At 36.5% G+C, this 16,969-nt stretch overlaps 1 protein-coding gene across 1 annotated transcript; it reads right to left on the reverse strand.

The window, feature by feature from the left end:
• Positions 1-10,687: 10,687 nt before the first annotated feature.
• On the reverse strand, positions 10,688-16,604 carry PXN (Mitochondrial substrate carrier family protein). Its single transcript, XM_089437857.1, has 11 exons — positions 15,772-16,604; positions 14,642-14,758; positions 14,194-14,268; positions 13,050-13,180; positions 12,814-12,868; positions 12,441-12,575; positions 11,956-12,024; positions 11,756-11,863; positions 11,515-11,583; positions 11,339-11,387; positions 10,688-11,199 (listed from the first exon to the last, which is right to left on the reverse strand). Exons 1-11 carry the CDS (start codon positions 15,850-15,852, stop codon positions 11,021-11,023), a joined length of 1,068 nt encoding a protein of 355 aa, XP_089293983.1. The 5' UTR covers positions 15,853-16,604; the 3' UTR covers positions 10,688-11,020.
• Between the last annotated feature and the right edge of the window lie 365 nt (positions 16,605-16,969).

Below are 16,969 nucleotides of genomic sequence, written 5' to 3' on the forward strand. Positions count from 1 at the left end.
TGTCAAATCTTGATTTTTCGTAGGTCTTCTACTTGTAATTACTTATAATGATATTCACTTTAACTTCATTAATATTTTCATTAATTATTAAGTAATTACATAGTAGATCTTCAACAATAGATAGTAGAATCATAAAGAGACAACCAAAACAAGACACAAAAGCATTTACCCTAGGTTCAAAACCCACATGGGGGGGAAACCCAAAAACCTTTTCCTTAGATAAATTCTTCAGTTCAAGAAGAGACACACCTAGATCATCTAGTCAAACTTGGTCCAACTCCTTCCTAGTTAAGTCAACCATATGCCCCAAGAGTGGTCTCCCTGCTAGGGTTGGATTTTGGCCTCCTTCTGCACCCAGAGTCTTAGTCCTGCAACTAGGTTAACTCCAAAGGTTCGGTCCTACAACTCGTCCATCTGCACCCAAAATTTCGATCCTCCAACTTGACTATACTTCAGAGGTTCGATCCTGCAACTTGTCCTTCTTTACCAGAGATACATCCTTCTTCTTCAACAAAAAATGTGCCTCATATAAGCTTCGTTTCAGCCTTAGATCTGTCTCTTTCTTAGCCTCAGATTTTACTTATTATTTACCCTTAGAAGGTTTGAAATGTTATTAAATAGGGGAGATCCAAATTGTCATTTTGCAAGGAGGTTGAATACCTCATATATATAGTAAACTAGTCATCCAAATGGGTGCCTTTACTATTGAGCCAACTTGACTAGGAGGAGGGCCAACTTGGCTTCTTGGAGACAAAAATTCAATCACTAAAAATTCAAATTTTCTCTTTTTAAGAACCAACATAAAGAACATGTCATTTATTTATTATTTTAAATACACCAAGAGATAAAATATTTATTATGAATACCGACCATAGGTACAAAATTCAACACTCCCTCTTAGCCAGGGAGGTATTCATAATGACTATCTAGATGCTCTCGTGTTGACAAATTTCTCCAAGAAAAGGTTATAACAAATCCAATTACCATAATCGGGTCAAGAATTTTGACACATCGTAAAACAAGTTACCATAATTTGGTCAACAACTGTGACACATGGTAAATCGATAGCATCAACAAGTTACCATAATCTGGTCATCAACTTTGTGACACGTGGTAAACCAACAACATCAACAAGTTACCATAATTTGGTTGACACCTCAAACCTATGGCATATCCTCCCCATAATCTTGGTCGGTACTCCAGACACATGGTACATCATTTAGCATCAACTAGCCACCATAATTTGGGTCAGTACGTTACAATGTATCCAGGCTAGTCTTGGTTCACCATAATTTGGGTCAATATCTTTGACATATGGTGAATCACCAAATGCCACACTCTACATGAGTAATCCAGGGCTTGATACTAAACGAGCTTGATGCTCCAGGATGAATTCAAGTCATCATACTTGACAAGTAGAATGAGTGTCCTCTGCAAGACCATTCTCCCTAATTCAGGTCATTATACTTGACACAGGGAGAATTTCAGTCCATGATACAATCTCATCAACACTCTGTCTCACTGGAAGAGGCATTCTCAAAATTCCAAGCTTGTCCCTAAAGTGTATGTAGACTTCATCTTGGGAAGAAGGTTTTTCCAAGAATCTACTATATTGTTTAATAATAGTGGAACCATATTGATTTTTTGTGTACCATGACTTGGTACTAGATCTTACTTTGCTTCAACCTATCATCATGGTTGTTACCTGAACCTAATCAAGACAGTCCTGCAAGTAGCCTCTAAATCCATACTACTTCTCATATTGCAAATCCAGCGAAAATATACTCTGCCTCTACAATACTGAGTGTGATAGATGTTTGCTTCATGCTCATCCAAGAAATTATAACAGAGCCCAAACTGAAGCAATATCTTAATGAACTCTTGATGTATTCAACACTCCCTACCCAATCTAAATCTGCAACTGTACTTCACTATTTGAGACAAATCTCAAATCATATTTGACTTTACCATGACCAAATCTACCATGTTGGTACTCCAACTCGAAACATGCCTTGGCTCATAAAATTGATCAACTTCCTTTCATTGGTTCCATCACCACATTTTCTTTCCAGTCACCCTGACCGGTGCTCCTGCATTGTTGCCTTTTAGCATATTAGTTATCTAGCGTGATGTCATCAATGACAGTCCATTATCTCAAACTTAGAGGTCTAATCCCTTTGAAGCTAAAGCAAGGCTCTCTGACTACTCCCTCTGTTACGAATTAAATTCTTTTCTGCCATAGTTGCTCCCTTTGACACATGATTCCTTCGCTTCCATCAAAGACAAATCATATATAATCAACTTTGATCCATCAATCAAAAGATACCAAGCCCACCATGTATGCTTGTGATCATACGAAGTCTTCTTCAATCATGAGACTTCTCATGTACGTCAAAGCCCTGAGGTAGTTCTATGTACATTTCTTCCTCCTTAATTACTCCATTGAGAAAAACAATCTCTGCATCCACTTGGTGCAATTTTCAAAGCAATGATAGTAGTTCTAACATAAGTGTACCTGACAACTAGAGCAAACATTTTGTCATGATCCTCTCTCCCTCTTTCTGGGAGAACCTTCTATTCTTATCTCTTGTTTTAGACTTGTCTATGTGGTCATTTGCTACAAACTAGGTCTTTTAGATATATCTTCAGCACAATCAAGTTTTACTTCAAACTTGTTGATTTGCTTGTTGCCTTTGGAATGGATTTCATCTAGTACAATGCACGTCATTGATTATGGGAAAGTCCTCTTGTCACATGCTTTGCTTCATTCTTCCACTGGTTCCATCCACTGCCAGAGTCTTGCCAACCTTTACTATGTACCTGCAATCCTTACTATGAGGCAATGGAAGAACAATTACAACCAAGCAAAGGATACAAAGATAGAGACTGATCAACATAGAATCAATTCCTGGGACATCGTTTGATATGTTTGATAACTGGAGAATCAAATTTATGTGGCCAAGGAAGGCTTCCTCGCTTCCATTTTGTTGTTGGGAAGCTCTCCCTAAATTCCTATGTTGGTCAATTTGGCTCACAAGGAATGGAGCGATGTTCAAGGAGGAACAGTCAAATCCTCTTTCAGTGACACAAAAGGTTGCAAGGTTACCATTTGAATCCATCACAGTTCGAGGATTTAAAAAATCAGATTTGGAAGATTTAACTCAAGCAGAAAGGGATTGGATCAAAGTGCGCAAGCCGCCAAATCTGGTTAGCAGCGTCAAACTCCAACCAACACAAATAAGAAATTTATGTATAAGATAGGACCCATTAGACTTTCTACAATGGCGTCTAAACAAGAAATAAATTTTGTTATTTTTCGACGGTGCCTCAAAGGGCAATCCAAGGGTGGCAAGAGCTTGAGTGGTTATCTTATGCCTGTATGAACAATAGAGACTCAATAAGTTTGGGGTTTGGGAATGGAATCCAATAACCAAGATGGAATATCTTGTGCTTTGGCATGGACTAGAAATCACATTGGCAAAGAAAACAACCAAAATAACAATGTTTGGAGACTCAATGATTGTAATATGCCAGATGTAGAAAGCTAAAGGATTGCAAAGCATGGCTTCTTCCCCCATCTTACAGAGGATCATTTTGCAAACTATGCAATTCGAGCAAATTGAATTCTTTCATGTGTATAGACAACTAGACACAATCGAAAATTCATTGGCCAGTAAGGGAGTTACATTGGAGCAAGGGAAATTAGAATTGGATCATGGGAGGCTTTGCAACTCACCCATTCCATGATCAACGAAATCAATCATTATGGCTTATATAAAAAATATAATGGCCCTCACAGCTAAATAATTGAACCAATTTTCATGGTGAATCCCGTCCGCACACCTCTCTCATCAAACATATGGTTAATAGCTCGAAAGCTGACGCAGATTTGTAAGAATCAGGGGAACTCATTAATTTTTTGGCCACACAACATGGAGGGAATGAACCCCTATCTAAATCACATTAACATTTGGTGACCTAAGGTAATGAAATGGGAGAACAAGTGGCACAAGGCTTTAATGCAAAAAGGTTGGAAAATGTTAACACATGTGGAAAGACTCGACCCTGATTATGCATTCATTGAATCTCTGCATATCGACGTTAATATTTGTATCCCTCAAAGTTTATCGAGATCCAAGCATGGATTTAGTAATTCTGCATTTCAATGATCCAGGAAGGTGTTTGAGAAGGAGATGTGGTTATATATGGCTTTATGTTGTGCTCCAATTTCACACCGTGTTGTTGAGCACTCACAGTTGTGAACAAAGGTGGGCTTCTCCCTTTAAAGCTCCATATGAGGAGTATTATAGTCCTTCAATGGTAAACTTGGGAGATCAATTACATGAGGTCAAGCAAGTTAAAACCAATAGGTTGTTGGCAAGGTTGCTAGAATCGGTTGGAGTTGTTGACTACCCTCCAACAAAAGAATATTACGGAGAAGCATGAGCAAAAACCTCATCAACTTATTATGAAGAGCAAAAATGAATTATTGGAAAGAAAGCTAGAGCAACTTAAGGTTGAAATCTGAATGGAGCTCACAGCCTTGGATATCAAGGTAGTAAAGCTTGAAGAAAAAGGTATCAGTGGAGCTTTATTTAACATGGAGACAAATGGAACCAAGGATGAACCAGAGCAGAAAAAACCCAAATGCATACAAGAGACCCGAACAACTAGATAGGACGAGGACTCAGCGGCATGGCAAGACTAGCATACCAAGAGTCTACTCTAACAGATAATCATGCAATTTTTTTGAAATTTTCTAATGTTATGCAAATATAGGATGATTTTAGTTCTTTGTCACATTTATAGCCAACATCTATTTAGAATAATAGGTAAGTGTTGTCATAAAAATAGATTCTCCATATTTTGAACCTCTGAAAGTAGTGCCTTTCAAGGACATGAAGAAATATGCAAGACTTGTGACCTATAATTCAATTTTTTCTTCTAAAATAAATCAATATCCATTTCTTTGAAAAAAAACATTGTTTTAGAAAAGGCCCTCACCGAGGTTACATTGCAATAGATATTAAAGACAAACTATTAGGGTCACCATTATAGAGACTTCAACCACAACTTCTCTCTAAAATCATGGAGTTATCAAGAAAACCTTACTTTGATACCATAAGATGAATAACTCCATGCATTAAGTGGATTCAATTAAATAAACCATATATAACTACAATGTGAAATGGCGTTTGGTTTCTCTTTCAAAAGGTCCAAAGACTCTTCATATTTATTTCTCCTAAATTAATATTTACAAAATAAGATAATCCCAAAAATTAGATATCTCACACCCCAAAGTTTTTCAATAACGAAAAATTGTGTCAAATGCTATATAAAAACAATAGATTTAGACATTTTTTTATAATAAAAAAGACCAAGACAAGAACTAAGATGTGATGGCTAGAAAATATAGATTTAACAAAAGAAATTAAAATGGCATTTATTAATAAATGCCTTTCAACAAATTTCAATAATTCGCTGGGCCTAATATTGATAAAGAAAATTGTCAACTTCAGAACTTATACATCGTGACCAGAACTTACCCCAAAAAAAGGTCATGCATCAAACTACAACACTACTTAGCTAAATAAAAAAGATTATTTTTTCGACAATTTTTCCTTAAGAACTTGCATAACTACCATTATTGCAATCAATTCTAAATATAGTCAAAGGTCCACGTCAAAATATGGTTGGCAATCAAATAGTATGACATTTGTTGTAGTTATATTGAATTTAATACTAGCAGCATCATTTAACACAAAGTGGTTGTCCAAGGGCCCAATAATTGAACATCACGCCATGTTAGGTGTTAAGTGAGGGATTTGCAAAAACCACAACCATTAAAAAAAAATAAAGTCTTGTAATGTTGTGAATATATAAATTACCATTCTAGAGATATGAAGGAGAGTGAGTGCTCCTGCAGAATGAAATTCCTTCGGATTGATATGTCATTATCATAACAGCTTCAATTCATTCAGCTGATATGTCATTATCATAAGAGCTTGCAAACATCACATGGACATAATATAGAAAAACATGGACATGTCACTTACAATCACAAGAGAATGAGAACATCGTGTGAACGGTATAGAAAGGACCATTACAAGTTTGGGATGGTTCACAAGACATGGTATTGAATTTTAGCATATCAACCTATGGACTTACACCGCAAAGTCTCTTCTTAAATTAATAAAGTTTTGACACAGATAATGGCCATAGACTATCACCTAAACAATTAATATTCATGTGAAATTCTTTATATTGTTGTGCATAATATACTATTTCTGTTCTGTGTGATTTAGTATATGTGCACCTTTTTTCTCTGTTCTGTGTTCAATTTTGCGCTCAAGGATTCACATAAGTGAGGCGTGTTCATCAAAAGCTGTTGTTTGTATCCTTTTATTGAGAGACAATTTCAAGCTCGGAGTCGTATTAATTCAGTAACGAAAACCAAGTCGTATTATTCAATGACGAAAACCACTAAATCGCTGAAACCAACTGCAGCTGAAGGAAAAAAACAGCAAATATAGAAACCTTGATTGCAGAGCACGTCAATGGATATACCAACCCTCGTCTGGTCATCGATCCGATAACATTAGATGATGGCGTGGTGTACCTTAGATCACTACGAACATGCAGATCCTTAACAGTATGGGTCCGTAAGGAATTTGTGTAGATAGGTGGCAAGTAGATTACAATTTGAAGAAGCGACTATGCAAAAAGAGCTTTATTGGGAGGCCCTTTATGTCCTAAAAGTGTGGACCTCAATAGGAGATACCAGGTCATAGGATTTAACCTACAATTGGAAGAATGGCGCCTATGTTGAGACTTCATTCCTTTGGAATGAAAATGTCCTTGAGAAGTCCAGCGTCCACCTGAACCCGGTGAAGATGGCAATTAACCAGTTTGTCTTTGACCACCTCGAAAGTTAATCTTGTCTTTCTACTTACCAAACTGAACCAAGTGTTTGACATAGAGGATTCCCCGTGCCTCAATGCTAGGCCATATATTTTTTCCTTTATTTGAGTTCAACTGTCATACACCAAGGGGGAGATTATTTAAATTTACCACCTATACTAGCTTGTGAAGGGCTGCTACTAGTAGATACTTCACTGAGAAATTTGGGGCTAAACCTCGGGCAGGGTTCCCTGTCGCCCAACCATACCTGACAAACCCCGAGTCAACGCTCGAACCGTTTTGGCTAGAGGATCAAAGTCTATATATGACTTGGCAAAGACCCGGAAATCAACTTAGCAAAGACTCACAAATAGGAATATATAAAAAAATACACATAATTTACAGCAACTATATATATTGTATAGCAATAAAATTTGATATGAAAGATTAATGCAAAATTGGTACATTTGGATGTCCAAAAACTTAGGTCTGAAATATGTGCATAGCTGTGAAAATTCCAGACCTTAAAATCAGCTCTGAAATATATCCCCTAACTGCCTAGCTGGTGAAAAAAGCAGGTCTGAAAATTCTACATGAGCCTCTGCATTCTCAGTGAAAATCAGTCGATAAATTTGTGCCCTAGGATGAAAATCTGAGCTCCAAGCTCCCGTCAAACCAGTTGAGAAAACAAGCATAAAATCGAGCCGTAGCTTACGTTGCTGTTGAAATCTATACCCTAAAAAACGACAGAGGTAAGCTGTTTTTGGCATGTCCTAGCTGATGTCAGGGTCTCACTGTGTTAAACAACAGAGCAAAAATAACTTTAGGATACTCTGAAATTTCACTGCAAAACAAGGCAAAATGGGCAAATGAGCGTAGTTTTATAGGCCAAGTGGTAGAACTAGATGGGTCTGACCCAGGTCTGAAGGGTCAGACTTGTTCCAGCCAGTTTGGATCTGATTCGACCCAGTTTTGGGATTGTGCTCCGTCAAACCAACATTTATGAGTCAACCCGGACAATACTGGATTCTCTGCTTCGCAGCAATGGCTACCTTATTTGTACATGATCCCAAAATCATTGTAGGATTATCACTAACCCCTGGAAGTGATCTGAATTCCTGACTTGCCATATTGAACAGTCTAGTACCTTGCAGATTAGCAGCAAAAGATATCTGACTTGGATTCGATTCTTTCACATATTCATACAGCAGAATAACAGTAGGGCCTTATTTGAGCACACGGTGCCGTCCATTAAGGCTCCTTGAACATTTAAATTACAGCCCTCTACTTTCCTCTAAAACATCAAATACTTTCGCTGATGCCAAACCTCTGTGACATTCTGAATTTTCCAGCATAGGCTTTGTTTATACTCAGGCACATCATAATCCTGTTATATTCTGCGTTAAGGACAGAAAAAACTTTAGCCCACTAATTGGTGGCATTTCAATCCACCACAAATTTGCTTCTTCATTACCATTCCACCAAGTGCCATAACAGTGAGAGTTTTCACTCCACTTCCCTCGATTAACAAGGTACAAAAATAAATGAGACAACTACTGGTACATTACTTGAAACATGGAAAAAGTCAGTACAACTCATTTCAGGGTTTATCGCTAAATAAGTTACCTGATCTTCGTGATGCCTAAATTCCATTAACTACAAGGTATGGTCGCAAAATTCTCCATTAATTTCACCACCACCGACATCTGTCAGAATAAGCTTATTTTCCTATCAGAAGAGAAATAAACTCTATATTGACAATACACTTCCCACCATCTCATCTACTAGGCCTGGAGCTCTAAATGACACCATGCTTCAAAAAATTAAAACCAATCTAAGTCACTTAACACGGGGATTCGGGATTCGTAGGATACGGGAATTTGAGTGTCAGATTCGAACACATTGACCCCCCGGAACAGGATAGTAGGATTCGTTATATATTATTTTATTAAAAATATATATATATATATATTAAAAATTAAATATTTTTTACACAAATTCTAATTAATGATACAAATTCATTGATTTCAAACATAGATCTTCATCTATAGCACGCATAGTACATACTAAATTCAAATACATGTCAGTAGTCACATAAATCATGATTCATAAATGAAAAACAACTACAACTACAAGATAGTAAGATAAAGACACCGACAGCTGTAGTTTTCTCATTAAGTCATCATTAAGGCTGATCTCATCATTTAATTGACTGTTATATACTCGGCAATAAACTGCAGCAGTCTGATCTCTTGTTGACAGTGGACTAACATTGGTATATCTTAAAGTCTGGTGCATTCATTAGTCCTTCATTGATTTTCTCATGCATTATTGTGACATGTTGAAAATATATTGGACAGCAGATTGCATTGATTTTTGAAGATAGCCTAATTGGATTACTATTTGCCCCTCTCTCACTTCTTCACTAGTTGAATTGCACATTTCTTCTCTCTTGCATTTCATTACATGATTAGCTTATCCTATTGATTGTGCTTAAGAAATCTTGAAGACTTCTCTTGTTCTACTTGATAATCTGGTAAGTAAAAGAGAAATCCTAATAAAGCACACATAGGCAACAGGGAAGTATTGCTATCACCATTTTATTATTTGAATCCTGATTGACAAATGGTATTTGGTTAAATTAGATACAAGCACTTTTCACATTTGCAGTTTCATTAAAGCAGATCCTAATTGTGATCTCCTCTTGCATTTCTCTCTTGATAGCTTGTTGTATCTCATCCATCCTTGTCATCTCTCATTGATTTGTGAGCTTTTCTAATTCACTTGCAGGTTGCATTTGTCTTATCACTTATTCTTGTCTTATAATATCTGTTTAAAGTGATGAGATCAGTCTTAATGTCCTACAGAATCGGGACACGTTGTGTCCTAACGGGATTCATACAAATCCCGTTAGGACACGACGTGTCCCCTTCTGGGATTCGAATCCCCAGCGAATCGTGTCCGATTCGCAGGATTCGGACACGTGGCTCTTATATAACGAATCCAGTTACTTAGAAACCAATCTTAAATTTAGAAGATGAAAAGAGTGATTTCATTGGGTTGTTGAGGTACAAGTTAAAAACATTTTCATTTCATCCATTAAATTCTATTTTGGATTCTGTTAGTTCATTTCATACTGTACTTAAATGGTATCTTATTGCTCTGTTTACATGTGTCTAAAAGCTGAGAAAGAAAGATCACATCAACTGAGGCGAAAAGAATGGGTGGACTACATTGTTGTGCCTAATGCATACTAATTCTACATATTGTCGAACAACATAGGTTGACATAGTCCGTCAGGCTGTGATCTAATGACAACTTGGAATGGTTGTTGTGACAATAACCCAGATTCAAATCCTTGAGGGCATGCTCCTCCCCTGCACAGAGTTTGCCAGAGGTGGCAATTGATTATATTGAATATTGTTGATGTAGCATTTGGGCAGATTATTGTAACAATGCCAACAAGGTACAAGTTCTTTGCTTAGGTGGGTGAGGGTGGGTCAAGCTAATTTTATTTGAGAAAAAAGGAAACATAAGTTGACATAAAGGCTCAACCAAGAACAATCTGAAATACAAAATCAGCTGGTTTCATTTTTATCGATTGGCCTATCAACGTCCAAAATTTACAACACCACAATGACTTAGGTTATGTACGCAGGATTATATAACAATTACAATACAGATATTGGCTATAAGCACTGCATCTCAACATTGATTTATTTATAATTGCAGAAGCCAAAATTGTTTACAAAATGTTAAAAAAAAGGCTTATTCATTTTGTCGCAAAAGCAAATAATGATATGTACAGTTTTATGGTTATTAAATAAAATATGAATATTTCACCAAATTGAGTGACAAGACTCCACATATTTTACATAATATGTTTCAATATCGAATACAACACACAAACATGCATGAATCAATTTCGTTTCTTTCAAAGTCATCCAAATAGAATGACGAAGCTGTTTTGTTCTTTCCTATTTAATCAGCTTTCTATTTTTTGTTACCTGTGCACAGATGGCCTCTACTAACTCCTCTTTAATCAAGACAAACATGCATGAATCAATTTTGTTTCTTTCAAAGTCATTCAAATAGAATGACGAAGCTGTTTTGTTCTTTCCTATTTAATCAGCTTTCTATTTTTGGTTACCATTGCACGGATGGCCTCTACTAACTCCTCTTTAATCATAAAAAGTATTGCAGCTGCAAGTACACTCTGCACTATTTTTGTGCTCATTCCTTTATAAAGGCCAGATAATCCCTCGTAACGAATTGTTTTTGCAATGGCATCCAAAGTTCCTGCCATAACCATATAGGTGCTCAGAATATATGATTTAAGTAACTTCATCTCTAATTATTTTCTTCTCATGCAAACCTTCAACTGAAATTTATACGTATTATTTAATAAGAAAACTCAAGCAGGGGCTAAACTATAAACCAGTATATTGATGTGCTCGGTCTGTTTCCTGCTTTGCCTGAAGCCTTGACTGCAGAAGCAACAGAATACAGAATCAATGCAATGTAAAACCACTTAGAAAAATTGCACCAAATAAGAAGTGGTACAGTTATACTGATTCTGAAGTTGGGAAAATATGTAACAATGTTTAAACTTACTTTGACAACCAACAAAGGATATGTTACAACTGTTGCTCCAAGTTTAGCGAGAGCTCCAAGCAAGAAAATCTGATAGAAAACCCAAAAAGGCGGTAATATCTCAGCATATTTTTTAACATTGCATTGTGATAGTATATAAGACGATCTACAATTAAGTTACACAAATATATTTTCAAGAGACATGCAAATATTTAAGAAAAAAAAATCATTATCTTGTTATTATTATTAAGAGATAATGTACCTCCAATGCAGTCACGCTTTCAAGGCCCTGCTTGTTCAAGGCACGCTTGGCTCTAATGCGCTTCAATAAACTTTCATAGATCATAAACTGGATAGAAGGATTGCTCACCTGTTTGGCCAACAAAAGTTCATTTTCATGGACAGCCCTTCAATAACTTTATAAAACGTATCCTTGACAAGATCATAAAGTTCTCAACTGACCATTATAAGTGTTGGCATAACACCTCTCCAGAATCCCAAAAGTCCATATTCATCATAAAGATCTTGCACCTGAAAAATAAAAGCAAACGCAATGACCTCCAAGTTATTTAGAAAAATTACTAGCTTTCCAATTTTTCAGGCTTCCACGATCTATCTAGTAGAATCTGCATTGACATGTTTAGAGCATAGAATATATCCAAACTATAAAAAATAAAAAAATAAAAAGCTCCATGCTAGTTTGAGAATTAAAAAAATTATAAAATCATTCAGACAGTGCTTAATCATAGCTTACACACGTAAATATCAAAAGATGAACACCAGCTCGAGAACTGTAAGAATATCCTGATATCTTTATGATATCAATAGTAATATGTACACTTCTCTAAATGAAAACTAGAAAATGGGAGATAGTGACTAGTTCTTGATGCATTGTCAAAATGTAATTAGCATAATTATGTATAGAAAAGGAAATGAGGGATTAATACCGCATGTCCTGTTCCATAATAGTGAACTTTCGTCAACCGTGGCACAATTATATCATTTTCAGCAGTTTTTGGAAGCTCGGTAATGGGATCTAAAGGTTCACCATCCTTTGTTATCTTCTGTGTCTTTGTATGGGTCTGTAAGAAGTACATCAAAATTTAACAAAAACAAACATATTAACTATTAAAGGTACATAAGACCTACTCAAAAAATCAAGATAACAAATCATTCATGCCCATAATTTTGTTTATATAGACTAACAAACAAGAAACTTGAGTGATTTTCAGAACAGAACAGACAAAATCAAACAAACAAGCAACTAGAGTGATTTTCAGAACAGAACAGACAAAATCCCTATTCCCTGACAGGGCATACCTGCATACGTGTAACGACAACCCATATTGGATTTGTCAACAGTACATTTAAACACCTACATAGAGAATGGCATAATAACTAAGTTTTACAATGAATTTCAAATTCAAAACTATAATGGTAGTCATAATGACGACAACATAGTCATGTGAATTGATAAACAACATCAAGCAAGACAAATTTTTAAATCTATGCATCAATTACCATATCCTTTCAGCTGAAGGGATTGAAAGACCCACCCAGATAATGCTGCAACAAGAAGAGAAGAAAGCATTCCAACTGACCCATCTCCTGCACCCTTTTTCTTACGATTGAGTGCAATGTTTTCCGCTTTGCTTCTAAATATTTGATAGAAATAATAATATACACCCTGTACAGACAACAACCAAATATAAGTCCGACCTCTTCTACAAGTGATATACGGTCACGATTCACTGTGTTCATACAATCCAAGCTCAACAGGAATCCAACAACTAAATTTGGCTGAGTAATTTACTAAAACTATACAATCTATTGTAAAAATATTCCAACTTTAACACAACACTGTTTAGGCTATGTCATAATTTAGTTAATATGATACTTACCATTGAATATGAAAAAATAGTAAAGGCCTACTAAACATAAACATAAGGTAAATATGCAATTGGACCTATAATGTTCGTGAACCTGATGACTACTTTGGGGGTTTCCAATGGGGAGGGGGCTTGTACTGGCGGGTTGTGGCTTAGTGGTTGGGATGGGTTGCTGCCCTGCAAACAACCTAGGTTCAAACCTCAACAGGTGGAATGCCCTTGTGTGTGAGTGAGGAAAGGTATCTGACCTCCCCAGAGTTAGTTTCCCTACATCAATAAAGGGCCTTAATACATATCCGACAAGCCAAATCGGTTTGAATGAGCATTAATAGGGTATTTTACCCTTTATCCTTACTCGGGACTGCCTGTGGTTAAACATCAAATACTGGAAAACAGACTATACCTACTTCATTATAAAAGAAACGGTTACTTCTAGCTAAAGTTCATACAGTTTAAAACAAAGAGTGTGTAAGTTGCTCCAATTATGATCTAATACACGTGTGAGATTCATCAGCATTCAACTGACATACATAGATATATATGTATGTATGTATGGTAGATCACCTCATGTTTTTATTAGGCAGCATGCCTGATAATAGTGTTTATGTATGTATGTATGGTAGATCACCTCATGTTTTTATTAGGCAGCATGCCTGATAATAGTGTTCTAATGCAATTGAACACAATATCAATTGCATAATGTTAAGACCATTTTTCCTCTTATTTTCCGTGCTTGTTGCTTTTAACATGTAGCATTTTAGCCTTCATTATTTAATGAAATAACAGATTCCAAAAGAACAGTTTCAATTACCTGAGATGCTGCAGTGCCCACTAAAGAAGGCGTAAGCCCACCATATAATCTACCCCAACCTTCATCCCTTATAACCTGCAAAAGAAATTATGCTTGAAATATGGGTCAAGATTCACTTGTACTTCCGTCATCTATCAACATCCCTCTGATAGAAAAATAAATAAATAATATGCACTTAGAAACAGGACAAAAGCATGTTTGTCACTGTTCTAAGATATAAACATAAGCTTGGTAAGATAAAATCCTCAATTAAATAATATGAACTTAGAAACAGGACAAAAGCATGTTTGTCACTGTTCTAAGATATAAACATAAGCTTGGTAAGATAGAAATCCTCAATTGGTAAATTCCATTTGATGAACCGAGCAGAGAACACAAATACTTTCATAACTGCCAATCAATTTCAAAACATAACGAAAAATCAAAGGGTGGGTGGGAGTAAAATAACCTGACACATTTGATGAAAGGTCCCACTGGGCTTCTGACGTTGTTCTTGTGATATACTCTCCACATCCTGTGTTAAATCTTTTTTGAGTTTCCTCTCAGTTTGTTGTCTTGTATTGACCTGCTTGTAGGCATGTGTAAAATTAGTGCCAATATACATCAAAATGATTGAAAACTTAAAAATATAAACCTACTTTTCGGTAGAGATATAATGCATTTTTCTACTCCTTTTTTTAGAGTGATGCTTCATTGTTCCATAGGAAGAATTACGCCATGGTCCTCTTTTGTGGACGCAGCCACCTATCACGGGTCAACTGCCTAGAAAGGGTCAATCTTCTGTTCGGTTAGGACACCGGAACAGCAGGTTAACTATTCTATCAGAGTTGCTCAGGACTTGCAGCTGGCCCCAACTGCACCGCTGCAAGCCTGAAAGTGAGAGGACCTCCCCTATATTTGAACACTCGTGGATAGCATAACAAGTCATCATCCTCACCGTTGAACCGACACCCCATTGACTGATATAATTACAAAATACAGATGTAGTGTAAACAAAAAAATTACAAAATGTGAAGCTGGATGAAAAATAAAACTTTCACAATTGAAAATTTTGTGTACTGCCAACAGGATCATTGTTTCGCAGCTGAAGGAAACGAAAAGTTAGGCCGTCCCATTCATGCTGTGGTTTGGACCATGCCCTACCCGCATGACATGAATTTCAAAGGAATGAGACCATGTGTAAGTCCTGCGAAAATTTGGTAGAATTGTTATACCTCGGATTCTGTAACCTAAGGCAAAGGGCGTCTGCTCTTTGCAGTGTAGCCTATCGGTACATGTTACTCAAAGAACATCAAAAAAAATTGGGTATTTTGCTGTAATCAGGAGAAAAACAGATAAAAATGTTGAATTTGTAAATGCTGACCTCGATTCCGGGTTTTGCAGAAATAGGTATTCCAAAAAGAAAGAAACAAGAAAGAAGAGGAGAGAAATATTATGAATAGTATTCAGAATCCGGATCTGGAATAGAAGAATAAATATTTTCAATTTAAAATATAAACGACAAATATTTTAAAGTAGAAAATCTGAATATGGGTTAAACACAAATGAAATTTTAAACTGCCTACAGTTTCGGCTTACAGTTTGTAAAGGGTATGTGATCAGCTGAGCAACAATCCCTGCCGCGGCACCAGCCAAGCCATTGATCAGCGCGTCAGACATTCTGTCTATTAACAGAATATATGAAAAAAAGGCCCCAAATTCAGTGCCTCGAGTTCTTGAGTTTTACGGTTCCTAATTTTGTTTTATAATGATCACCCCCAAGCCTCGATCCTAAGTCAAGGCATTGCATGGCACGTTGGCTATTGGACACGGATATTGGAAGGCAAAAAACAGACGTCAACTGCCAGCAAAACGAATTCCCGTCAATCAGTGATCAATTTCTGACGAAATCAACTCCGGACCCTTGTCTCATACCCAATTGACGTCTAATGACGGAGTTAACAGGCACGCCTTTAACTGCCCCAACCAGTTGGCCCAGTACTAGGACCAAACCTCCGTCAATTGACAGGGATACTGACCGGATACGCCTTTCTCGGTTAAAAAACGGCATCCATGATTCACCGACCAGACCCTTTCTTTCACGAAACCCAAACTGACGTTAAGCGACGGGAATGCCAATACGTGGACAGAATGCAGAGATCTATAGCACATTCTATGAAAACCTGTGACAGAAATCCCTTGAATTAACGACAGCAGAGAAATGGCATATGACGGGATCAACTGCTGCTCATCGAAATCGTTTGTGATCACAACTCCCCGATCCTGGGATCCTCTGCTAATAGATGCTGTGTCAATTAATCTTCCCTCGCGTCTGCTGATGGAAAATTTCTGATGATCCTGATATGCAGGTGATCCCAAATCTTTGGAGTGGGGGAAGGGTCAATTCCTTACCATAAAAGAAAAGAAAGAAGCAACGGAGAAAACACGGGTTAAATTATTAATATAAATAAAAAATAATATAAAAAGCGAGGGAAATGGATAAATGGAATATCTTTATATTATACTTTGTTATTTTGTCGTTTTGTTTTCTTGTTATACTTACCTGATGTCTTATTCAAAGTGATCTCAAAAATTGTAACTACCCGCGGGTCGCCATGCTATGGAACAAAGCACATGCTATAATTGATCTTCCTTAAAGAAAAGTAGTAGAATAATAAAAGGATCCGGTTTGTATAAATATCTTATGATATTAATTTGCTTCAAAATTCACATTTTAAAGTAAGTTTTTCTCATTATCAATAATGCTTTATAAAAAAATAATTAGTAATGGAATATA

This window comes from Pinus tabuliformis, chromosome 9, assembly GCF_031772625.1.
Source record: "Pinus tabuliformis cultivar Carrire ecotype Pingquan chromosome 9, CPIR1, whole genome shotgun sequence".
NCBI lineage: Eukaryota > Viridiplantae > Streptophyta > Pinopsida > Pinales > Pinaceae > Pinus > Pinus tabuliformis.

What these genes read in the sequence shown, in the direction of transcription:
- PXN (XM_089437857.1), bottom strand. Translation starts at nt 15,852, where the DNA reads ATGTCTGACGCGCTGATCAATGGCTTGGCTGGTGCCGCGGCAGGGATT. An exon ending in TGGGCACTGCAGCATCTCAG is followed by an intron (nt 13,181 to 14,193) that starts GTAATTGAAACT and finishes TTGTCTGTACAG; the next exon opens with GGTGTATATTATTATTTCTA. An exon ending in TTATGCCAACACTTATAATG is followed by an intron (nt 11,864 to 11,955) that starts GTCAGTTGAGAA and finishes TTGGCCAAACAG; the next exon opens with GTGAGCAATCCTTCTATCCA.